The 26,213-nt window shown below is 41.0% G+C and overlaps 1 protein-coding gene across 12 annotated transcripts in view; it reads right to left on the bottom strand.

Moving 5' to 3' along the window:
* The window catches only part of FGGY (FGGY carbohydrate kinase domain containing), a 415,184-nt gene that overhangs the window by 108,580 nt on the left and 280,391 nt on the right, over positions 1–26,213 (bottom strand). For all 12 annotated transcript variants that reach the window (XM_019623675.1, XM_019623668.1, XM_019623671.1 and 9 more), the window contains 2 exons: positions 18,953–19,014; positions 5,842–5,989 (listed from right to left, as the gene is read on the bottom strand). In XM_019623675.1, coding sequence (XP_019479220.1) covers positions 5,842–5,989; positions 18,953–19,014 — 210 coding nt within the window. The remainder of the gene's footprint in view (positions 1–5,841; positions 5,990–18,952; positions 19,015–26,213) is intronic.

The following is a 26,213-nucleotide window of genomic DNA, read 5'->3' as shown; positions in this document are numbered from 1 at the left end:
ACACCAAAGGAAAAATAAAACAGCTAGTCACATGGCAGGGAGCCAACTGTCACCAGAACAAAAGAAAATGATTCTATCAAGCATAATGGAAGGATGCCTAGGTGCCCTGTTCCTGCTCATGAGGGTAGGCACCTAAAGTGGAAGGGTTTAGAGTCAGGTCAAACCAGGAGTAGCAATTACGTTTGAAATCTGAGTCAGTGAGCGTGGGAAGGAAACTAGAACCATTACGGAGAAGAGACAGGGTCTGGGCTTTCCAAGGACCAGCGTAAGCATAAAAACTGGAGAAAGAGTGAGAAGGCCGGTGGTCAGAACAGGGGAGCAAGGACGAGGGTGAGGCCGCGCATTGATATAGCTGTTGGGACTTCTTTTTTAGGGTTCTCATTGCACTTTTCCAAGTCCGGAGTTATGTGAGAGTTAAGGCAACCTCAGGGGAATGTGCATCCCAGAAGTTCGGATTTATGTTTTTACTGAAGCGCTGCCATTTCTTGGCATTGTGGCCCTAGGCAAGTCACCGTACATTCCTCACTCGGCAAATAAAGATGAAGATAACTGCTTAGCCTAGGCTCTGTTGAAATTTAAAAAGTAAATGAGTGATAGTCCTCACCCTTAAAATGTTTTTCTAATAAATGTAAAATAATACATGCTACATCTTATGACAGCTCTGCTCTTACATTCTTTAAAAGTTATGTTTTTTTAAGTTTTTTATTGCTTATTGCTTTCAATGAGGTTTAATTCAGCTATTGTATTTTTTGGTTGTCTTTATCATTTCCTTTTTTTTTTTTTTTGGTCATTCCATTGACTTTTCTTTTAAACTCATTTTTTCCTAATAAGTTCTACCGTATTTCATAGAGCTGTGCCTTAAAAAAAAAAAAATCCCATTGAATATTCCAAGACATTTTTAATATTTTCTTTTGGTTTCAGTAGTAAATAATTTTTAAAGAGGCCTTTCCTTAAGTGTTCAAATGGTATTTCTTTTTCTTTGTGTGCAACATGCTTTTCCTAACGGGCTCACTTTATTATTTTTTTTTATTCATTCTAACTAGAGTTATACATATTCAGTGTTTCCCAGCATACAGTCTACATGATTTATTCCCAGTCCTACTCACTATAGCTTGGATTTGCCTCTTTAGATCTATAGCTAGTTGCCAGTTCCCAAAAGCCAGCAGTTTTTATTTTGTGTAGATCTGTTGGCTGGAGACAGGTCACCACTACCCCGGCTTTCTAACCCTAGTACAGACAGTAAAAAGTCAAAACTACAGCTCCCCTCCAAATTCACAGGGTTTTCCTGTCTCTGCCCCCTTAACAGAGTGTTACTCAAAATCCTTAGAATGCAGGGCATTATCCTTCATGTTCAATCAGACTTCCTGCCCAGTTGGTTTCTCAGGTTGGCAGTTTTCTAATGGATTGAACTGAAAGGGAAGATAAGATTCGGGTTGTGTAGGAGTTCTGGGAAAGTCAACTAACTCACTGGCTGCTTCCAAAAAACAAAACAAAACACCCTAACCACAGCAGCAGAGTAGAGGGATGACTGTCCTGTTTTTAGCCTTAAAGGGGCCTCACATTTTTAAGTGAGGGAGCAGAAGGTGGACATGTCCAAATTCTCCCAAGGCTAGTGGTTAACTTTGTTCATATGCCACATATTATGTTTATCAAACAAGTTACCTTTAGTCTTTTAGATTCTGAAAAATCTTCCCAGATTCTCTCTGAGAATGTCAATTCAGGGTTGGAGAGGTTGGAGAGAAAAAGGAACCCACATTCTCTGGTGGGGAGAATGTAAATTGGTACAGCTACTATGAAAAACAGTATGGAGGTTCCTCAAAAAATTAGGAATAGAATTACCATATGACCCAGCAATCCCTCTCCTGGGTATCTACCCCCAAAATCTGAAAACACTTACCCATAAAGATATATGTGCGCCAATGTTCATTGTAGAATTATTCATAGTGGCCAAGACATGGAAAAAATCAGTGGCCTTCGATAGATGATTGGATAAAGAAGATGCGGTGCTTTATACAATGGAATATTACTCAGCCATAAGAAAAGATGAAATACTGCCATTTGCGACAACATGGATGCATCTTGAGATTATCATGCTAAGCAAAATAAGTCAGACAGAAAAAGTCGAGAACCATATGAGTTCACTCATATGTGGGATATAAAGCTGAAAGCAACAAACTAACGAAACAAACAAACAAAATCTCAGACACAGAAAAAAGTTTAGTGGTTACCAGAGGGTAAGCGGGGAGGGAGGTGGTAGAAGATGGATAAAGAGGATCAAATATATGGTGATAGAAGGAGAACTGACTCTGGGTGGTGAACACACAATGTGATATATGAGTATAGATGATGTATTATAGAATTGTACACTTGAAATCTATATAATTTTACTAACCATTGTCACCCCAATAAATTTAATGAAAATTAAAAAAAACTGTAGTTTTCCTAGTTGAATGTCATCTTAATTGTCAAAGTCAGCACGACTCTATGATTTTTTTTGCATCTTCGTAGGTATTTTCAAATGAAGTAGAGAAAGGTTGTATGAGGACTTGCTAGCCAAATGCCACTTTTTAAAAAAAATTTCCAAGTCAGATATTTACTGAGTACCTTCTTCAGCTTGCATAGATGTCTATATTATAGGGTTCACACAGTATAATGATTATGTACATACACACTCACACACACACAATCATTACTTTCCCCACTTTTGTGTGAACTCGGGACAGATACAATTTATTTCTTCCTTTGTGTTCATAGTAGGTGATTAATAAGCACTTGCTGAATGAATGAATGTCTAACAAAGGCAAGAGACAAGCGTCATCAAGGCAAGCGTAAAGAACTGAGAAAGCGGAGTGTTGTTGAAGCAGAAGGAGCACAGAGAGTGCCCAGCGGTTCTCCGAGAAAATATTCTTTTTAGTACCAAGATAAAACGCTATATGCAACCTATCACTGGTAAGACAATGATATAAGGAGCTCAAATCATAGACAGACACACGCCATGCTCTCTTCTCCCTTCCAAAACACTGCTTATACTGTGATTTCCCTGGCCCCGAACCTTCTTCCTCATTTCACTCAGTGTCAATGTCACCTGCTATCTGAAGCCTTTCCTGACCACTGAGACCAGGGTGGACAATCATCTTCTATGCATCTAGGGAGTCCTGGACACTGAGTGGCACCTGAGCTGGAGCCAGTATCCCCGTTTATATTATCTGTTTATATATTGTCTGCCCCCCAAAACAGTGATATTCCTAACGGCTGGAATTACGGCCAGTTACTCTTGTAACCATCCCCACCTGTAACAGGTCCTGTGCTTATTAAAATAAATAATTAACTGATGAACAAATGTACTCATGCTCATGATAAAAAGGGAGCCTTTTCTCTTAATTTACCTGGTCATTAATGCTGGTATTAAATACTTATATGGATAGTAAGAGTAGCAACTAATCCATGTAGTATTATTAGCAGATTGCTCATACTGTATGCATATTTTTTCTAAAGGAACATATGATCTCATTATTATCTCCATGCTGACTATCAATTATCAATAAGTACAAAGTAAACACTTAGTATGTGCCCAGAGAAATGTTTCAGGAGCCAAAAGAATAAATCATATATGGTTCTTGCCCTACTGGGGTTATCCTGACAATTTTAGTTGCTATGTGTACATTTTATCAAGCACTTCCCTCCCCTCCCTTGAAACATGCTCCATGAATGTAGGAACTGTTGTACCTTACTGCATCTACAGCAGTGCTTGGCACATACTAGGTACCAAATAAATATTTACTAAATGAGTGCTGGAGGCAGTAGTCATTGTAGGCTCTGACAAAAGGACAACTTGATAATAGATGGATTTCAGGATGATTGTTCTGATGTTACCCAAAAAAGGATTGAGGGAAAGAGATTTGGGCGAAATTTTTTAGCCCCGAATTTTCTTCCGTCTGTCTCATCTAGATCATCTTCTCCTTCCAGTGTTGTGATGTAGACGCATGGAGTGACAGCTATTCCAATGTGAGCCTAACATAAGAACGGTTACAAAGGAAAAGCACTGCTAAGAAATGTCGGGTGATATATGAGGTATGTTTACAAAACAATAAAATTTTTTAAAGAAGTAAACATATCAGAAGTTTTTAATATAATTGGGCATATTTCCCCATGCAAGAAATCTCCCTTGGTGAGTATGTACTTACTCTAAGGAGGCAGGCATTCTTAAAAAAGACTCCACTGAGTCCACTTGGAATTACATTCTGCATTTGGGCTATCTTTATTAGAATATCCTTATGGTGCTAATTCTGGCATCCTTGGATGTCAGGCTTGGTTTTAAGAAATAGACAAAAGCCACTGGGAGCCATGGCACCTGCTGCTGAAACTGGGTAGACAGATGTTGGCAAGGGAAGACCCCCAAGGGAAGGCCCCCAGATCCATGATCATTTTACTATACAACCCTGCTTTGTTTCGGGGTCATTTCATGAACTGGTCTTGCTTCTTAACTTCTATAGCATTGAAAATGTCTAATATATTTGGCTTCTGATATTTTTCTTTAATTAAGATACTCATTTTTGTACCCATATAAAATACGTACTTCCCCTAACCTGTTTGTACCCGGAGAGTCAGTTATCTGAAAGCACAGCTTTTTAGCTGCAGCCTGTGGCCACATGGCTTCCATGGACCAAAAAAGGAGGCCAAGATCATTATTTGTTGTGTGGGCACACTTCATGGATTCCAGACCTACAGAACTTTTGCCACGCTCTATTTTTTCTTTTCACCTTGACTCCCTTTTATTTGCAGAAGTTGATTATGCCAACAAGGTCATGAACATCAAGATCAGGTCTCCCTGTGTGCATCATAACAATACTTAAAACCATCTCAATGCAATTAATCACAAACCATAGAATTCTGAGTCTTAGAGTTCTACAAGCCAGCAGGCTGCTCCAATGACATTCGAGGCATAAACCTTACACTGCTCCCAGTCTTTACTCTGAGCTCCCCACCTTAATTTAGCTCATGCTCTACTTCTCAACGTTTTGACATCTTCCTGATCTGCATTCATGGCTTATTATCTTCCTTGCAGCCTCTCCTGGCCTCTCAGAACTAAAGCTTAACTCTACTGCTCTAGCTTTCGCATGCTTCATCCAACCTCAAACATGATTCTCGGTGGCTGTACTACTCTCAACCACTTAATCTCACGTGGCCACCAAGATGTTCTATCTTAGCTTAGGTGGTTATTAGCTCTCCCACCAAGTTCATCCTGGCCCTTCCAGGACAGCCCAGAATCTCTGCACTGGAAGTGACCCTACAGGTCACTGACAGCCGAATTTATCCACCAATGTAAGTTTATTAATTGGATTTTACTTTAACCAAAGTTCCATCTGAAATCCTAACAACACCAGTGTGGACTCTGAGTAACCCTGACTTCCAGGGCCTAGGCAGATGTGCGGCTGTGGCAAGCAAGACCACGGGTGGTAATGTTTACCACTTACTTACAAGGCAGCTTGAGAATGGAAATCAAACCACGACGCTTCAAACTGATGTAAATACAGAAATTACACAGGCAGGGGCCCACAACTTCCAGCCACTCCACGGGACAAAGACACAGCAGTAGCTAAACGTAAGAAATACTGCTTTTAACGCTCTCAAAGTTGGCTCTGAAACAAGGAGAACTTTCAGCAGATCATCCTGGGGAGCAGCGAGAGCCTTCGCAATGGCCATGCATCTGCAAGAAGCCAGTGGGCTGCTGGCCCGTTTTGTTTATTTTTCCTCTTTTCCCTTCTCCTCACTTTGCTTCTTCCAAACTTTGGAGCTCTTTGGCCTGCCTTCACCTTTGTGCAGGGACTGGCTGTCACTTACCATGCCCTTTAGTGTCAGATCTGCTAAGGGAGACCGGTTGCCATGGAAATCTGGCCAAACATGTAAATCAACAGTGAGGAAACCCACAGGCTGAGCCTTCTTAATCAGATCCAGGTGACTGTTCAAATACGCATATACGCTCTGGCATCTGGAAGAGAAGTGAATTTTGTTTTTAAAAGGGGAGTAGGGTCAGGGAGCAAATTGTTCTGCAGAAAGAAACCATTTGTACTTCCACATCAGATCCCGAAAGTAAGCTGGGTCCCAAAAGTTTCAGCAAAGAAACTGCCCCAAACCCACAGAAACCAGCATACTGTACCCTTGAATCATTGTACTACCACCAAATACAGATGGTATGTCCTACCAGAAAGTGAAAAGGTTTGGAATCAGGAGACCGGATCCAGGAACGGCTCTACCCCCAGTAGGTGTGTAACCACGAGCAAGTTATTCAAGCTTTCGGAACCACTTTTTTGCATCTGTGAAACCAGATACATATTCCCCGTCCAACTTACCTCATACCATTATTGTGAAGATCAAAGGAGATTATGTATGTGAAGATACACTATTCTGTAAACTGTACAATGCTGTACATATGTGGATTTTTAAAAATCAGTATCCATAATTGTAATGATCATAATGAGATGATGAATGGAGACAAATTTAAGTTCCTACACTGAGGGTGGGAGTTTGCTAAGGGAAGTGAGAGAAAGGAGTGAATGCTGTTAGAGTCAGGAATTAGGAGACTGAATTTCTAACCTTCACCCATCAAAATGACATTGCGTTAGTTCTTTCTCCTTTTTTAAGCCTCAGTTTCTTCACGTAGAGAACGAGGGAATCTGGCTCTCTCTCTCTCTCAGTCTTTACATGTTCAGGTGAGACAGAGGTAGAGATGGAGATGATGGGCTTGGGAGTCCAGGCAGCCCTGGGTTCAGATCTCGGTTCTACCTGTACGAGCCGGGTGACATGGGCCAGTGACTTAACCTCCCTGAACTTCAGTTTTCCCATACATTAAAATGGGTACAACAATACCTACCTCATGGGGTTAAATGTCACTACATGGCACCAACATTAAAGTTGGTTAACTTTCCCTCTTTATAGGTGCTTCCTTCTCAAAATCCTAAACCAACAATTCTGAAGAAAGTGGGTTTATTAGAGGTTGGCATCCTTGCCACTTCCCGCTGCTGTCCTTGGATTGATAGCTTTCATGGTTAAAAACATGGCTTGAAGAATGACAGGAAAAAAAAAAAAAGAAATCAATGTCCAAGGGAGGTTAATATCTAAGATACCTAAGATGGTATTTATTATTTACACTTTATACATGTTTTAGGAGTACAGCTCTTAAACTCGAAAACAGAGGTTTTGAGTTCCAGTTTTGTGACACCGTGAGTGTCCTTCTGGATCCCACGAAGTTCCTGAAAGTTTTCTAAATTAGAAATGAGTACAGCAATGGTTTTCAAACTATTAAATAAAAATTTTATGTGGAACGCCAATATAGAAAATATAGCAAAGCAAAACTGCTCTACATAAGTGCACACAGGAATGTGAGTGTGAGAATGTGCGTGCGTGCATGATGTATGCTGGGTGGACGCAAGGGCAGTCCTGCCTACCAGGTGACCTTTTTGCTCTCGCTGTGACACCTCATTTCTGTCTGTAAAAATCTGCCTTAGATCACATTACGAGGTCATCTATGTGGTCCCGCAAAGGTTCACCAAGCACAGTCATCAACTGTGGCTAGTGTGCCCCAGGCCTTCAACCACAGCCAGGTAAGGCAAGCACAGTCAGCAACCCTTTACAGAGCGGGTGCACAGAGAGATGAAGACTGAAGACCAAGTCCAAATTTAAACCCTTCTCTGTGTGATTCTGAAGCCATGTGTTTTCTGTAGTTCAGGTCAGAAATGATTTGTCAAAGCCCCACATTCAAACTCTGCTTTAGCATGATTCTATGATAGTGTTAGGAAAGGATCCTCCAAGACGTCCATGGAAGGCAGAGCCAGAACTATCTGTCTGGCTAGAATCTCATCACATCCTGGTTTTCTATTTCCCAGCTCTCTCTGCTCCTGGTCCAACAGAAACCACATCGACAACAAAAAGCCACGAGAACATCCTTTCTAGCCAGAAGGCAAGAGTCTGCACTAATTCTAGCAATATTCCCCTTCAGAATAGCATCACTGCACTTAAAGGGATTTTTTTTTTTTTAAGAACTCCATGTCTATAAATCTTTTCATTTGCCTCTCAAGGAATCTCAGAGCAGGGCATTTGGTTTCAGACATCTGGGTCAATAAGAACCTATAGGCCTAATTACTATTGATTCGTCATTGTCTCATTTACTCTGGGTCTTTGCAAACAGTGAGATTCATTTAGCCTTTACATATATGGTCACTCGTGCACTAATGAGATCCCTGGGGGATGGGGCACATGCTTACCCCTTTGACTCCTAACCTCCTCACAGCTGTATGTTTATTCTTTGAATGCAGCCATTCTCCAGCACGTTTTTTCAATTATACCTTACCATGTGTGCTATCTGAGTGTATCATTCAAAATGAAGTGCACTTGGAAAGCATTAAAATAACGAATGCACATCATTATTCACATAATTTTAACCTTGCATGATGCCTTTTTTTGGTTCTGACTTTGATTCATTTTGTATGTTTTATCAATTCCTTCTCAAATGGCGGCCTGCCCTCTTCCAGCTCAGGAATCGCAGATTAACTGCTCCGAGTAGATCATTCTCCCTCCCTCTCAGGAACTTCAGGCTCATATATCCCGTCTCAGAGGGAGAAATTCTTGCGGTCCTAGTCCCATTGAGCATAACAAAGAAAATATCATTTGAACAATCACAAAGTGACCTCACCATGTATTAGTTGGGAGATCAGGTACACTAAACCTCTTCAAACCTAGTTTACTCCTTTGCGAATCAGAGCTAATACTTTTACCTTACAGGCTCCTAGTAAGATGAAAGATGGAGTTCTGAGCACTGTAAAATGACAGGGGATCGATAAATAGTTCCCTCTCCTTTCCCATCACAGGAAATTCATTTCCAGCTTTAAAAAAATCCGATAGTCAGGGAAGATTTTTTTTTCAGACTTTATGGCTTACAATTTCACAGACAGACAGCACCCTGGAATCTCTATTCTCCCCTCCCTCTCCATAAATCATTTAACTCTGTGGATTCATAGGCTGCACAGAAGTATGGCAACCACACTTTCAAACCAAAAATCAGAATACATGGTCTAACAGAAGATGTCTGTACACTTTCCAAGAATAAGAGAAAGTCTGGGGAAAGAAGCTCCCACACTACTTGTCTCCCGCTGCCATATGTATTCTGTCTGCCCCATTCTATTGAAACTGGTCCCACTGTGAGGAATGATCCTCTCATTGTTGCTAACTCCAATGGACCATTTTCTGCCTTTATTTTACTTGAATTCTCTCCCACATTTTGCATCCCTTAGCCACTTCTTACTCATTTGTTCTCTTGCCCTTGTTTCCAGGACACTATACTCTTGGTTTTCCTACCTCCTCTCTAGCTGGTTGTCTTCCTTTGCTTGTCCCTTAAATATTTGAAATCCCCTAGAGTTCTATCCTTGTCCCTCTTCTCACTCTTTATATAGCCTTGGGTTATCCCATCCTTCTCTCATGGCTCCTGTTACCATGTAGGGCTGAGGACTCCCAAATTTATACCCTTCTCTCCTGCTCATTTCTCTCTCATGAGTTCCAGGTCAAATATCTAACCACCCATCAAATGCTTTCTCTTGGTTGTCCAAAGGGACCTCAACAAAAATGTATAATATGACACACATCATCTTTTCTGGTATACTCACTCTTCCTTCTGTGTTCCTTGGGTTAAACAAAGCCAATCTCATTTAAGCCCTTGCTCAAGCAACCATTTGGGGTGTCAAGTCAGAGTGAGAATCATCTTTGACTCCTCTCCCTCCCCCTCAGCTCCCAAATTTAATTTTTTACCAGGACCTGTCAATTTATTACCTTAAATATTCCTCTACCCAGCAGACCTTTCTCCAGCTCAACTGCTTCTACTTTATTCAGGCCACCTTCAAATGCCTGGATTAGAGCTTTGGCCTCCTAGCTTATCTCCCCTACTGAAATCTTGCCCCCTCCAGCTAGGTTTTCTGCATTCCTTCCTGGGTGATTCTCCTGAAATGCAACTCTGATTATGACTCCCACCCCTCCCTAAACCCTTCAGTGGCTCCTCCCTATTGTCCTCACAGAAAGCACAAACTTCCTTGCCTGGCATAAGATGTTCCTCATCATCTAGCTCTCCCTACCCTGCACTGTGTTACATACATGTCTTCCATTCCTCCTCCGTCCTCACCCCTGAACACACCATGCTATAACCACACTAAACTACTTTTAATGTTCATAATAAGCCCCTGAACGTTTGCCCATTCTGCTCCCTCATGCCCAGAATTCTCTTCCTTGCCTTCTTTACCTGCCTCTGTCAATCATCATTCCAGGCTCATCTTTGATACCATCTCTTGGAGGCCTTTCTTGGATCCATGCTCCTTTCATGGCTCATGCCCACACAGTAACATGCACTGAACACAACTGCCTCAGCTCTCTTCTTCACTCTCCAGCCCCAGCCTTGCAAAAGGAGAGGAGTGATTCTGACATCTGTAAGCACCCTCAAGAGTGAGTGGTCATCTATGTCAGGGTTTTGACACTAAAATCTGTGCTCTCTGGTTTGGGAATAGAGAAATTTTCTGCAGTGGTGCTGATTACACTATTTCCCTACTTAGAATTCTGCAATGGTTAACCACTGTCCATTGGACAAAATCAGTTTCTTACCTCGGCTTATAAGGTCCTAGTTGATCAGACCTTACCCACATCTGCAGTCTCACCCTGCCCACTATGGTCCGTGATCTAATATCAGTTCCTCAGGCTCCTCTTCAAGGCTTTCGCATGTGTCAGTCCCTTAGCCTGTAGTGTTTTTCCCTTCTGCTCTCCACAAGATTAGCTCTTTTTTATCCCTCAGATCCACACCGTCCCTACATTAGCCAGGGCTTCCCTGAGCACCTTACCTAAATGGGGTTTCCCTGATAGTTTATCACTGCACTCTGTTTCTTTCATATCACACATAGTCACTATAGAATTATTTGCTTGTTCATTTACTTGATAACTGCCTACTGCCTCCTTTGACTGTAAGCTACACGAAGGCACAGCATCACCAGTATATATTCAGGATTTGGGAGCGAACGTGTCATAGAGTACCACTCAAGAGTAGACATCAAATGGATGGATGACATTTCCTCCACTGCATGACAACTGCCTCTTTATTTTACCTGTATCCACCTCTGGAATCTGAGCTCCTTTTGAGAAAGAGCAACATCTTATTCATCCTACCAGATGCTCAACACATAGTTACTGAAATGTAAAATGAAGATCCAACACAGAATATTTGAACTGGAATTTCTGGGTTGTTGATACCTTTATATCTCATTGTAGCACTAGGCTTCCAAAGAGTGGATCTCTGAAGTCATATGGACACTACAATCCAGGTACACCTCAGAAGGGGGCAGGGAAAAGGAACAAATATATGGATACCCTCCCTGCAACACGCCAGGCACTAAGAATTTATTTCCTCAGTCAGCATAGCCCTCAGTCTTCTTGAGATGACCCTGATGCCCCGAGCACTTTCTTATCCTTGCACGTAAAATAGAAGCCAAAGAAAGGAATTACAATATCTAGCTTATTTCTGTTTAAGAAACATTTCTCATCCAAGAGCCATCAAGAATTTACTGATTATACTGGGGGATGAAAGGTGTTAATATCTTCATCCTGGTTCAATGAATGCCCTAGCTCAGGGAGCCTAAGTAAATACTTGCTGTTAGCCTGATGGCCCCAGTTGTCAGACTGAGGGACCGAGGTTGAAGAAGCCATAAAGGCCAAGGGAGCAACCGGAGAACTCAAAAGCAGAACGGAAAGCGAGAACAATCATTAGAAGTAGAGTCTGGGAGCTCCCTATACTACTCAGTTCCTCCTCTAGAATCAAATGAGATAATATACACAAATCCATCACTAAGGACAGTGCTAGGGACAATGAAAATTCTTTTTTTTTTTTTTTTAAGGATTTTATTGGGAAATTGGGGGAGGGGAAGAGCGTTGGAAAATCGGGGAAGGGGAACAGACAAGTTGCTATCCTTTTGTTCTTCAGCCTAGTTGTAGAGGACATCTCTTCACTGGCCAATGTTGGCATTATCATTGTGCTCTTCCCGGGTGAGGCAGATCGGTCACTGGCCACTGGACGGCCACTCAGGGAGGCTCTTGGCAGCTCATGCCGGCTGCCAGCTGCTCATGGTAGCTTATGGCAGCCCACTGCAGCAGGGGCTGCAGCCTACGGCATCGCCAGCGACTCATGGCAGCCCAGCTCCAGGTCGAGCTGTTGTTCAGCATCTTAGCTGTAGAGGGTGCAGTGTCACTGGCCCATGTGGGATCCGACCCGGCGCCCTGCTGCTCAGAGCTGGTGTCCTAAGCCAACTCCTAACCAACGCGTCACTTGGCCAGCCCTGAAAATTCTTAATAAATGTTCTTGCCCTTTTTTTACCTTTCCTTGCTCTGCAAGGATTTATACAGCCCCTAATGGGGAGCTTTAAATGTACCCGAGATTTGGCATATAGGGGCAAACCAGTGCATTTTAAGAAATTGATCCTCAGAGGGATTATGAGAATCACAGAAGCAAAAGAGGTCTGAGAAATAAATCAGATAAAAACCAAAACAAAAGAAAACTTATTATTCCCACAGGAATAACTGAAAAATCCAGGGAAAGTGGGGAGAAAGGAAGACAGGTTGAAAGAATGTAAATAAGGAGAACTTCATGCCGACAATATTAAGGGACCTGAACTCAATAGAATCACAATGTGAAATGACCACTGCTTGCTGTGACCTCTGCAAAAAAAACTTAGAACAGGCTGGGCTTTTCTGTTTACAGTCTTCCCCGTCCAGTGGACCGTGAGTTCACTGAGCTCAGGGGCCAGGTCTTCCACTCTGCCCCTCTCTCCCCACCAATGGTATAGTTTACTCTCCACAGAGCAGCCAAATTAATCCTTTTAAGAGGTAAATCTGATTGTGTCTTTCCTTTGCTCAAAAACTGAAAACTAGAATAAAATCCAGTGTCCTTACAGTTATCCACAATCACTCACGTGGTTTGGCCCTTGGCTAACTTTCAGCCCTCCCCTGTCCCTTGCACTCTCCCACTTTGGTCTAGCCACAATGGCCTCTAAAATGTCCCCAGAGCTGCCCAAGGCCTTGGGCCTTGCTGTTCCTTCAGACTGGAGGGATCGTCCCCATCTGATCATGACTTGTTCCCACTCTTTATTCAGAGTCCTGCTCAAGTGTCACCTCATCAAACATGGCCTCCCTATCTGAAATAGTTCCCGTCCATCACCCCAAAGCCCATCACTCTATGTCTCCTTATTCAGCTCTGTTTTTCTTTGGAATGCTTATCAATCCCTGGTGTGTGCATGTGTTCTTTCCCTCACGAAATACAAATAAGCACATATACATACATGCACATGAGTGTGTGTGATTTCCATGAAAGCAGGGGCTTTTTTTTTTTTTTTGCTTTGTTCACTCTTGTATCATAAACACCTGTAAGACACTCATCAGTCAGAGGAATGGGCTTTAAACCCGGCACTGCTGACAACCTGGAATCCAGTATTTATGGAACTTATGGATTCTGCCAACATCTTCCCACCAAACCCGGCCATCACCAGAACCTCATCCTGAGACATTGGTAGTCAAGGTTCTGTAAGAGAAATAAGACCATCATGAGTTTAGAGGAATAGAGCCAAAGTTACGATCCACGTTAAGGTGATCTCCGGCTAAGCAGTGAAATATCTGGCTGTTTGGCCCCACACAGAGAGAGGCTTTGCTTGCCAGTTACATGCATGGGCACATCTAGTGAGTGTTTACTTAGTTTACAAGCTCACAAGACATTTCTCTTCAGGGATGTCTTGTCTAAAAGGATCATGGTAAATCAAGAGTATAAAATACTAAATCTGTTTATCAACACTAGTTTCTACAGTTTCAAATAGGATTTGCTGATGTTAAGCCCTAAGACAGGGGTGGCCTGCCCTGCTGTTTTCAGAGCCCCAAGTCACACCAAAACAGGCATATGGTTTCTGATTCCATGGGGTTTGTTATCCTTTCCAAATAGCCAGCTTGACTTTAATCATAGCTATGTCTATTTCTTTAAGACCTGAAGCACAATAGGTCCTATAGTCTTGGGAGAGTCTATTCATAGATCTGATAAGACAGAGATGCACTGTCCTTTGTAAGACAATAGAAGGAAAGTGAAAGGAAAGAGAGCCAACATTTACTGAATACATACTAAATATGTGAGTTGGAGATAAAATTTGAGAATCCTCAAAATAGAGAAAAAAATGAAGCCAAGAGTGTAGCTGGGATCACCTTGGAAGAGAAAGCAAAGAGAGAAAAGGGCCAGGAACCTACCTGTGATGAACTTCGATGTTATGGTAAAAAACGAAAAAAAGACCACGGGCTTGAAAAAGAGATTAAGAAGGAGGAGGAGTCCGAGACACAGGAAAAGAGACAAAACAAAACTGGGAGAGAGTGACATTCCAGAAAGAAAGCCAAGACACGAGAGTGTAATAGGGGTGGGAAGAAGTCATCATTGGTGCCACATGCTGCTGAGAGCTCAAGGAAGGGGACTGGAACACATCCTAAGGACTTATCAAACAGAGGTTGCTGAGGACCTTAACGTTAAATGTTTCAGGGGCTGATGATGACAGAATTCAATCTGGAGTGGGCCAGGGAGGAGTGCAAAGGGAGGAAGCAGAGACCAAGAGGACAAGCAATGGCCCGGTGAAACAGCTCTGGAGAGAAGAAATACAGGGGGGCGGCTGGAAGGGAGTAGGAAGCCAACTGGCACGGGGAAAGTGTTGGGACTGAAATCCAGTTCTGACTCCAAGACTGAATTCTATAAATGGCTGCTATGCTGCTGTTTCTCAGAGTGTACATGCTAATCCATAAATCCTTCTTTCCTGTTTTCAGTAATAACTACTCACATGAGGTTCATCTATAGAAGAAAGTTCTGGAAATTTTGAGTATTTCCTTGCAAAGTCTAACTATCCCTCAGGTTTGTGTTGAGTTCAAGATCTTCAGAGACTGACACTTGCATGATCTACTTTCATTACATAACACCTGTAAAATGAGTTAAGCAGGGTGGTATTACTGTGATTTTATGAGTGAAGAAACTGAGTCACCAAGATATTTATGGCAGAACTGACACAAGAACCCAAGGCCTCTAATTCCCAGTCAAGTGTTCTTGCGACTCTACCACACGTTCCACAAGAAGGTACACAGGTTATGATGGCTGACATCTGCTGCTTTACCCTTGAAAAACCACTGCCAAAACTCTCTCCTCTTTTATAATCATTAGTAACAGTAGCCGAAGTAGCTGTAGTTATTGTCATAGTACAGTTAACAAAGCCTTGCCTAATACATTCCCTCACTAAACTCAAAATGAGTTCTCGGAGGTATCCAGGGCTGGTTCTCTCATAACTATTCTCCCATGTTCTGATGAGGACGCTGAATTTCACACAAGGATGCATGTTGGAGCTGGGTATAAATCTAGATCTCCAAACTCCAAATCCAGTGCTCTTGTCTTTGAGTTTGTGGCTCATAAAGGCTGGAGCCCTTCAAGAGTCTGATGAGAGTTATGGCCTCTCCTAACAGAAATGCATGCATATCATCAACAAAACCTGCACACAAATAAGGGGTTCACTGATCATCTGAAGTTAGGAAACCCTGCTCTAGGTTACGAGGTCTCTAAGCCAAATAAAGTGCTAGTTGATGAGGTTATGGTGGCATGATCCCTATTGGTGGTAATGGCATTGTAACTAGACACTCCTAGAACGGAGAACTTATGAAGCACTTCTCCTTGTCAGGATCGATCTTCCTTCTCTGCACCTGACGACACACTGCTTATATTCTAATATCGTATGTATTTCACTTTGCTCTGTGAAGATGTGCCTCCTCTACTGTAATGTAAGCCCATTGGCGGGATGGAAATGTCTAATATAAGTAACTACAATAACCATAACAATTACTTCTATCACTACCACTATCATTTAGCGAACACCTATCTCAGCTTGACACTTAATTGTTGCTACATGTCAGCCACTGTTCTAATTCATTTAATTTCTTAACAACCTTATGAAGTGTTAACTATTATCATTTCCCTTTACAGTGAGGCACTAAGGTACCAAGAGGTTAAGTCAACTGCCCGGGGTCACACAGCTACTAAGGCGTAAAGCTGAGACACAGGCCTTTTGGCTCCTGAGTCTATGATATTAACCTCAACTTCAGACTATCGCTCTTTATCCATCTACTATTTACATGGGGTTTCTCTGTTAATATGTATAAAATATCTTGCTTTCTGAAAAAGCCCAATAGCTAAGCATTAATTACCATAACAAGTTTAAAATAAATGGATTTCATTTTGAAATAATTTTAGATTTACAGAAAAGTTACAAAAATAATACAGACTTCCCTTATATTAAGAAATTAATATAAATATATTAGTAACTAATCTACATATGTCTTTGAATTTCTGACAGTTTTTGATCACTGAAGTCCTCTTTCTGGTGCAGGATTTAATCGATCATCACATACTGTATTTGGTTGTAACATCTCCTTAGAGTCCTCCAATCTGGGACAGCTCTTCAGTAATTCTTTTTTTTTTTTTTAAGATTTTATTGGGGAATTGGGGGAGGGGAACAGCGTTGGGGAATCGGGGAAGGGGAACAGACAGGATGTTGCTTCACTGGCCCAAGTTGGCACCATCATTGCGCTCTTCCCGGGCGAGGCAGATCAGTCGCCGGCTTCTGGATGGCCGCTCACAGTGGCTACTGGCCACTCCATGCTGGCTGCTGGCTACATACGGTAGCCCATGGCAACCCACTGCCACAGGGGCTGCAGCCTACGCCGTCGCAGGCGACTCCCGGCAGCCCAGCTCCGGGTTGAGCTGTTGTTCAGCATCGTAGCTGTGGAGGGCAGTGTCACTGGTCCTCTTATATGGGATACGAACCGGGGCCCTCTGGCACCCCAAGCCAGCTCTTAACCATCGCGCCACTCGGCTGGACCCTTCAGTAATTCTTCCAGTTTCATAACCTCCTTTTGAAGCAAATTAGCAAATCATTTCATAGGATATCCCTCAATTTAGGTTTGTCTGACGTTTTCTCATGTTTCCATTGAGGTTCTGTATTTTTGGCAAGAACATTACAGGCATGATGTTGTGTCCTGTTCAGTGCATCATAAAAGAAATACATGAGGTTGATGTATCTGACTGCCTGTTCTGTTAGCTTTGATCACTTGGGTGGGATGTTGTCTGCCTTATATATTGGCTCCACTGTGAGGTTATTAGTTTTCTTTTTATATTACTAAGTATCTTGTAGTGAGATACTTGGGGACTATGCAAATATTCTGCTTTGCATCATGTCTTCACTCACTAATTTTAGCATCTATTGATGATTCTTGCTTGTAACAATTATTACTGTGGTGTTTGCCCAGTGATGATTTTCTATTTCCATTATTTCTCTTACATGTATTAATTGTAAGTACATTGTCCTTACAGTGCACAGGAAGATCTGTCCTTTCTTTCCCATGTATTGATTTCTTAAATGATTTATTTATATTAGTCTGGCCTCATGGGGTTATTTTATACTACCATTATTTATTCTGTTGATTAACTTGTCCCTGATTAGGCCATTGAGAGATACTTCAAGCTGGCTCCTCAATAGTCCACATTTCCTTCCTGAGTACTTCCTTACTTTCTGGCATCATAAAATGTTCATGCATTTTCCCTGCCCTAGCCCTAGAATTGACCATTTTTCTAAGAAATCCTGATGACTTTTATTGAAGAAAAGGAGAATGGCATTTAGAAACCAAGATTGGGTGTTAGGTGTGCACATTTCTACTAGGGTGTCATTGTTTCTAGGCTATCTTAGCAGAGAGAGCTAGGGAGTATATATATATGTATACTCACACATGTATATGAGTAAGAAACCCTATTTGTGAGAAACCTGGCTGTCATCACCCACAATATATTTATTTGCTCAACTATAATATACACATAAAGGATTTTCAGAATAGCTAACCATACATTTAGGAAAGACAGATTTGGAAATCAGAGTATAATATTCATGTACAGTTATTTTATCTTTAGCCATAGAGCACACTGCCAAAGCATTCTTTCACGAAGTTACTACTTAGGTTACTTCTTTTCTTTCCCAAACCCCATTTAGTGTAGTTATGTTATGCATTATTAATACAATCGGTTTGTTTTTTACTGTTTGTATTCGATTTTGCCCACCCGCACCACACACATACATCCTGGTACCTATCTACCTACCTACCTTCTATCTTCTTATTTTCAGGGGGACATGAAGCATCTTCATGGTTCTAAGAGTTAGTTATATAAAAAGATGTACGCGAAGAAGTGTCATTCTCCTCTCCTTCTCTGTTCCCGTTCCCCCATTCTTTCCACCCCATTCCTACCCACCCCCTACAGGTAACCACTCTCAGTTTCGAGTTTAACCTTCCTGCATTTCTTTTGCACAGGATGAGTAAATACACACATATTTTCTTACATCGCCTTCTTTCACATGAAAGGGAGCACACCGCCGACATTCCTTTGCACTCCACTTTCTTCACTTGAGAATATATCCTGGAAGTCACTCCATATCAGCTATTATCCTCAGTTTTATGGATGAAGAGACAGGCTTAAAGAGCTCGAATAACTTGCCCAAGGTCACACACAAAGTAAAGAAGAAAGCTGGATTTCAACCCATGAAATCTTGACTCCAAAAATCCATGTTCCTTCTACTACATCTGAGTTTCCCACCCACAATTCCTGGAATATTTTAGGGGGATCTACAGATTCTTTGAATTCTCTTAGATCATTTAGAAAATGAACACCTTTGTGTTCTAGATCATCTGGATGATTGTCTTATCACCTAGCACTGCCAGGCATTTCCATCGCTCACAGGATCTGAAACACACACACATACACCAGCCTAAAGAGCAAACCCTGAACACAGTGAGTGAGGCACGGACAGCTGCAGGGCACGGGGACACCTACCTGGCTGCGGCCTTGGCTTGTAGTTCAGGGAAGGCAGCGTGGCCCTGCACCATGTGGTCTATCTGAAAAACCAGAGATGGTGGTCAGTTTTATAGTGTTTCTAATCTGTGTGGAAGCCAGAAAAGATAGGTTAAAATGTCCGTTTCTTTCCATTCTTTGTCCATAGAGGATCTAGGAATGGTAAAATGCTAACTCAGCGAGAGAGTGTCTCAGCTCTTTCAGAAACGGAGCTTTGCTTAACCTAGAGCTGGCCTCTTGGATTTACAAAACAAAGAAATTTAAAGAGAAGAGTACCAGGAAATGAAACTCCCAAGACTGAGCTGGTAGCAGCAGGTAGTATCAGGTCCAAGAATGAGGTGTGAGGAGAGGAGTGAGAAGGAGGGGTAACTCAAGGTAAATGGTGGGGGGCCAGGTGCTAAATACTAATCTGTGATTCATACCATTCCCACCTCCTGATGCAGGCTGTTACCCCAAGGCAATGTCCGACCTTGAATTACTCACTCTGTCTTACTAATGGAGAGAAGGTCAATGAAAGAAATCATAAGGAGCGAGTCTCAGTTAAAAAAAAAGAAAAGAAAAAAAAAAGAGTTGCCCCAAAGCTATCAAGAGAACCTCCACTGATTGAAAAGTTAACACATGAGAAAAGGGGACATAGCTCTCCAAGGACAGAAATGAATGTCTGCATTCTAGGCACAGCCATTTTCTTCTCATTTGAAATCCCATGTCTAAGATTTTATTCCTCAAGGCACTTGGTAGGTCTGAACAAAATATGTAATGTGCATCAGGAAGAGAAATGCTTCCCAGTGTGGTTACTCTGCTGGCTAGAACACACCCAATGCAGTGTTTGGGTTCCTGAACATAATCTGTGTATTTTCTCAATGTTTACATGAATCTCTAGGACTCCAAAATAACCATTCTGACAGATTTATTTTCACCCAGACTATGAACCAACTGGTTCTTTTGGCCTCATGGAGACAGTCTCTCTGAGCATGTTTCCTGAGAGCTAGGGCTGTCAAAGGAGGAAGGGAATTTGTCCTGGAGGCACAGTGGCTGGGATTGCAGCTGGCTCTGATACTGTGTGACTTTGTGAAAGTCACTTAACTGCTCTGAGCCTCAAAAACCTCCTTTCCCCTCCCCCAGCCTCCTTTTAAAAAAGGATTGCTAGGATGTAGAGAGTACCTTGAAGCCAACAATAGTATAAATACTACCAGCTGAAATTTATTTACTCATTTACTATATATTAATACTAAGCTAGGCATTTTACACACATTATGTCATTCCTTATGATACTGCTATGGAAAAAATATTATTGTCCACTATGGAGATGAGAAAACTGGCAGTAAAAGAGATAAAAAAAAAAATTTGCCCAAGGCCACAGGGGAGTAAGTGACAGATATAGGTCTCTCTGTAGCTAAAGTCCTTGTTTTTAACTACTATGCCATATTGTCTACTAAACTTCCAGGTGTAATATAATTTGTTGAATTCCATTTGTGCATATCTGCATAATGTTTCAAAACTATATCAAAGCTATTGGTCATTTCAATGGGGGAAAAATATGCAGGGTTTGAATATTTATTTCCTAATGTATTGGGTACTGTGCCTAGCCTCCAGGAATACAGTGGAAAATAAGAAATACAATACATACAATGCAGAGTAGCATAAAGGAAGAGATAAACAATTTGGCAATTATTATGTAGTTAGGGGAGGTGAGGCTTCAGCTTAGAGTCCAAGAACAGGCAGAGATTGGAGGAGTAAAGGGCTGAAGGCAAGGCATGCCAGAAAGGAGGCAGTGATAAGCAGAGATATAAGAAGGAGAGACTTATATGATTACGGACATACAGAGACTGGTCAAGCTCCGTGCTTGGCATATCAGATGCTCAATAAATATCTGTTGAATAAATGTGGGACGCATAAGCCATAATGAAGGCACACCACGTGCTCACATAGGGCTATGCACTTCTTGGTAGCACTTACCACACACTTTACAATTGTGTGGGTCACAATTTGGTCATAGGGTAATGTGTGTGTTAAATTAAAGAACATATGAAGTGGTGGAAATATTGGATGAAGGAGGAGGGTTAGGCAGACAGTGGATCTAGAAAATCAGGTGTGTGTGTATAGTTTTATTGGATTAGAGACCATAGGAAATTATTTTGACTTAGGGAGCAAAATGATGAGAAGTTAAAGAAAATTAGTTCGATAGGGTATGCGGGACAGGGAGATGGCTAGGCAGAGGGCCGGAAATGCAGGCACCTCAGAGGCCGACAGTGGGAACACAAGGCACAAATGCTCTCTGTCCCTGCTCTGTTGTGGCATTTGTCGAGCTCTTTTACAATCATTAGTTTACACGTCAGTCTTTTACTTTATAGTCTAAGCTCTTTTAAACGAAGAGCCTCATTATTCTCCCCACCCCTCTAGTGCCTATAACCATGCCCCGCATGGTGATTGAATGAATAAGACACATCTAAATAAATAAATAAATAAATAACAAATTTAGTGACTAACCAGTTACAGAACATAAGAAATTCAGAGTCACGAGTGATTTTGAATTTTTGAGTCTAAGAAAAGGAAATGTGGCCATATTAATCATGTCTTTTTATTTTCTGTATTTCTGATGCTTTGCTATCTGGGGCTTTATTGACCTTAGAGAGACTGCCTGCCCCTCCCAGGGGGAGCCAATTCCTAGAGATCCTAAAGGACTCAACTCCCCTGTGAGCATCCTTTTTATGCAAACTGATTGAGAGAGCCCGCCTCTCTACCACCTCCTCTGTGGGCCCCTATTTCCCTGCTCTACCAGGGCCGGGTACCAGACAGCTAGAGACAGCTCTGGAACTTCCCATGAGGCCCTGCGTGGCGTGGCAGGCCCCCTCCTCTTGACAATTGTAACAAACTATCTTTTCAATGACAACCATCTCCTGATTTGTTGGTCTCATCATACTTGACTAATAATAAAATCTACATTTTAAAACAGGGGCTTGATGAAAAAAAAACCATGGGCTTTGGAAACAGGCAGCGTTGGGTTCCAATTCATGGTCTATATTTATATTCAGGAAAAGCTACTTGACCTCTCAGAGCCTCATCGCCTACGACCACAAAATGGGGATAATACAATTTGCTTTGCAGAGAAGATTGTGGTGAAGGTCTGGCATACACATGGCTTCCAGTTCATAACACCTATTATTAAAAAGAAGGGGTACCACCAAAAGAGTAAAAATTGTTGGGAGAACAAGATTTCAAATGGCAGCTGCATTTCTGTGTGCTTGGTTTTTTTGTTTTTCACAGCATCTGGTGGGAAAGGCCTACCCTGATTAACAAAGAACAAGTCGGTTTGTCAAATAACTGAGCTCTCATTTCAAAAGCCTGGAGTGCCTGTGCCTGGGGTTGATCTCTCTGCTCATGTTTTATTCTCTAATGCATTTAGCACAGTATAGAAGAACATAGCGTCCCATTAGTGGTTATTTGTTTTCCAATGGAATAACAAGTTTAACCACAATGACTGTCTTTGCCAAGTGGTTGCCTGAGAAATATATAGACAGAGCTAGTCTAACTCTATGACTCTTTTCTTGTTTCCTCCATCTTCTCAGGTTTCCGCGCTGAGAGCCAGCAGCTGTAAGACTGGGCAGAAAAAGTCTACAAACTATGTGGATAGGTAGGAATCTTGAACTGAAGAGTCAGATCTTCTTCAAGATGACTTGCAGGTCTAGATCAAGAGGGAAAGGCCATCTTACAATATATAACCTGGGCTGGATTTTTAGGCCCTTCCTTATAAGGGTGGTGGTATCTGTATTTGGAACATGGGAGAAACAGAAATGATGTACAGTATAACACAGAAATTTAAAAAAAAAAGGGTAGTATGAGGTAGCATCTGGTCCACAGATGTATTTTATTTGGGGAATAAGTTTTTTTAAAAAATAAGCCAATATTTTAAAATTTGGATATTTCACTTGAAATCCAGATTTGGGTTTCTTCTGAAGAGCTGGTAAATATAAGACAAGAGGCCACTCATATTCCCCTATGGCAAGAGTCAGCGGGAGGTGAGTGGTGACTGATCCCTTCACACAGGCCTGCATCTTTCAATTTGTAAAAGCACCACTACTCCTTATCATTTCTCAACAACAGACACCGGATTTCATCAATTTATCATCATGATTGCTCTAATGTTTCATATGTAGTAGAGATCTATTTCTCTATACCCATCTCTGTCAAAGGAAGGATTATGGAATTCAGTCCTAGAGGACTATGAATTAAAAGAAAAATTTCTCCTTGGAAGTAAAAACAAATTTTTTATTTGCCTAGTCTGTTTATTCATTTATGCTGTCTGACTCCTTCAGGTATTTGAGTTTTTGACCCTTGACATGGCAGAGAGAACACAGACAAGGAATCGTGAGACCTGAGTTCATTTCTGGCTCAGGGCATGATCGTGGACAAGACCATTTCTAATTCTCTCTCTAAAATGTTTAATAACTTAATATTACAAATAGCCAACTGTTTGTAAAATTACACAGAGAACTACTTTGCCGGAGATACTAAAACTGTTGGCATGGAGTTCACAGACAAGAAAAACACATAACAAAGGCAAACATCAAGTTTAAAAATTTTAGGTTCTATGATTATTTTGCTAAGACAAAGCTATCTTATTGTATGGTGGGTTTTTCTCTATTAAAATCTGTTTTATGTATTAGTCTTGAGGCTATCTTTTACCTTGCTTTGCAGATAAAGAAATCACTAGGCTCAGAGAAATAAATGTTCATCATTTGTCACGGCTGCCTTTTCTCCATTTGTGTTTACCTGTAATGTCACTTTTTTCATCTAAGCTATTCCCACTCTTCACTTACCTAGTCTTCTTATCTCAAAGTGAAAACATTTTGCCTGATTTTCCCAGCCTTAAAATTCTCATGAAAATCTAATGAAAGAAAGCCCAATCTAGACAATTTCTTTTATGCTACTTTAAGGATTGTGGGCTTCGATAATGAATAGTTCCGAACAGTTCCTAAGAACAACAAACATTCCTGAAAGAAAATCCAAACTTGTTTTTACAACTTTAATACTAGTTCTACATAGAACAACTTCACTTACAAGTAGATAAATTCTTATTTAATGCAGAACTAGTTTAGTGAGTCATGAATGAAAATGACTAAATTAGTTGGTAGCTTTGTGATTTTTACAGTTTGTTATTTAGTTTACTTATTCATGAAACTAATGTGATATATGGCTACCTTGTGTTAAGCATCATTCAAATAATTCAGGATACAAAAATAAATAAAAGCCACTGCTCTCACAAAGCTCTGCCTATGAGTGGAAAATGAGCAGATATTCAAATATAGTCTGGATTGATAAGGTTCTTTACAGGTTCAACCAATGTTAATTGAACACCTACTCTGTTCTAGTCACAGTAAGTAGTAAGCACAGGGGATTCACTAGCATTTAAGACAGATGTAAACTGTCCACATGGAGATTACATTCTACTAAAAGACAGAGACAGTCAACAAATACATACAGTAATTGGAGATAGTGATTAATGATTTGAAGGAATAGGTTACCGTAATAAGGACACTGATTTTAGACAGAGGGTTCAGGGAAGACCTGAGGGTGAAAATTCAGCTAAGGAAAAAAAAAAAAAAAAGAAAAAGGAAAGAACCAACAATTTCCAAGTAAAGGAAATAACAAATGTAGAGATTCTGTAGCAGGAAGAGCTTCACATGGTCTAGGAACTGACAGGAGTCCAGGGAGACTAGACTGGAGTAAGTAAGTAGAAAAGTTGTATAAAATGAGAACAGACAGATAGGACATGGGGCAAATCAAGCAAAGGCTTTAGATTTTATTCTAAGTACAATGGGATGACCCAGAGGGGTTTCAATCAGGGGATTAACCTAATCCTATTTGCTTTAAAAGAAATCATTTAGAGGTTCCACTTCTTATAATGGCTGAATAGTTCATATCATACCAATTCTCCCACCAGTAACAATTATAAATGCCAATCAAAATATATCAAATAATTCTCTGAAGACACTGGGAAGTGACCAAAACCAGGTAGAAGCTAGAGAAGAGTAGACACGTAGAAGGAAAAAAAAAATCCCTATGTATTATTTCCTGATTTTACAGATTTTTGCCTGAGGGCAGACTCCAATTAGAGACATGCAAGACAGCTAATGCTCAGCTAGAAATATGCAGCCTTCCTGGATAAGAAATGAGAGGTCAAGGTCAAGGTAATTATAGCAGCAAGAAAGAAAACGGTGGGGGATCTCAGAAGGGAGAGAGCCATCAGAGAAAGAGAGCCCAGCACTGTGTATAGAAATGCTACCCTACTATCTGGATGGTCTCTGAGTTACATTATAAATAGCCCAGCTAAGGATAAAAGAACTCAGGAGAGATTTTAGTAGGTGCCCATCACAGGAGAGACAAAATCTGCAGTTTGAGTTGAGCCAAATAAACTACCTGCTAACACAAAAAAGTCAATACTCTTCAAAGAAATAACAATAATTCAGTATCTTAGAATGCATGAATCACAATGTTCAAAATATGTCCCCATATTACTAGACACAGAGAAATAGAAAAATTCAGCCATCCTTAAGAGGCAGTCATTTAATGCACAATGACCCAGAGATGACACAGATGTTAGAATTAGAAGACAAGAATTTTACAGCTGCTAGTTTAACAGTACTTAAGGATATGAAGGATAATATTCTCATAATTAATACACAGATAGAAAATGGCGAAGAAACAGAAACTACTAAAAATGGAAAATTCTAGTATTGCAAATATAATATCTGAAATAAATATTTAGTGGATGGGTCCAGCAGCTAATTGGAGATGACACAAAAAAGAGTCAATAATCTTGAAAACAGACCAACAGAAAGAGTATCTAATTGAGAGGGAGAGGGAGAGCAAGAGAAAGAGAGAGAGGGAGAAAAGAAAAACAGAATTCCTCAGGGGTCTGTGGAATAATAGCCAACGCTCTCAAATATGTGTACTTAGAGTCACAGTAGGAAGAATGAGAGCAAAATGGGGCAGAAAAAGTACTTAAATAAATAAATACTGAAAATTTCCCCAATTTGGAGAAAGGTGGCAATTTACAAATTCAAGAAGTTTAGCAAACCTGGAGGAAGCATAAATCCAAAGAATACCAAATCTGAATAAGAGTCACAGTAGGAAGAATGAGAGCAAAATGGGGCAGAAAAAGTACTTAAATAAATAAATACTGAAAATTTCCCCAATTTGGAGAAAGGTGGCAATTTACAAATTCAAGAAGTTTAGCAAACCT

This window comes from Hipposideros armiger, unplaced genomic scaffold (assembly GCF_001890085.2).
Source record: "Hipposideros armiger isolate ML-2016 unplaced genomic scaffold, ASM189008v1 scaffold_557, whole genome shotgun sequence".
Taxonomy (NCBI): Eukaryota; Metazoa; Chordata; class Mammalia; order Chiroptera; family Hipposideridae; genus Hipposideros; species Hipposideros armiger.
This window is presented reverse-complemented; position numbering and strand designations above follow the sequence as displayed.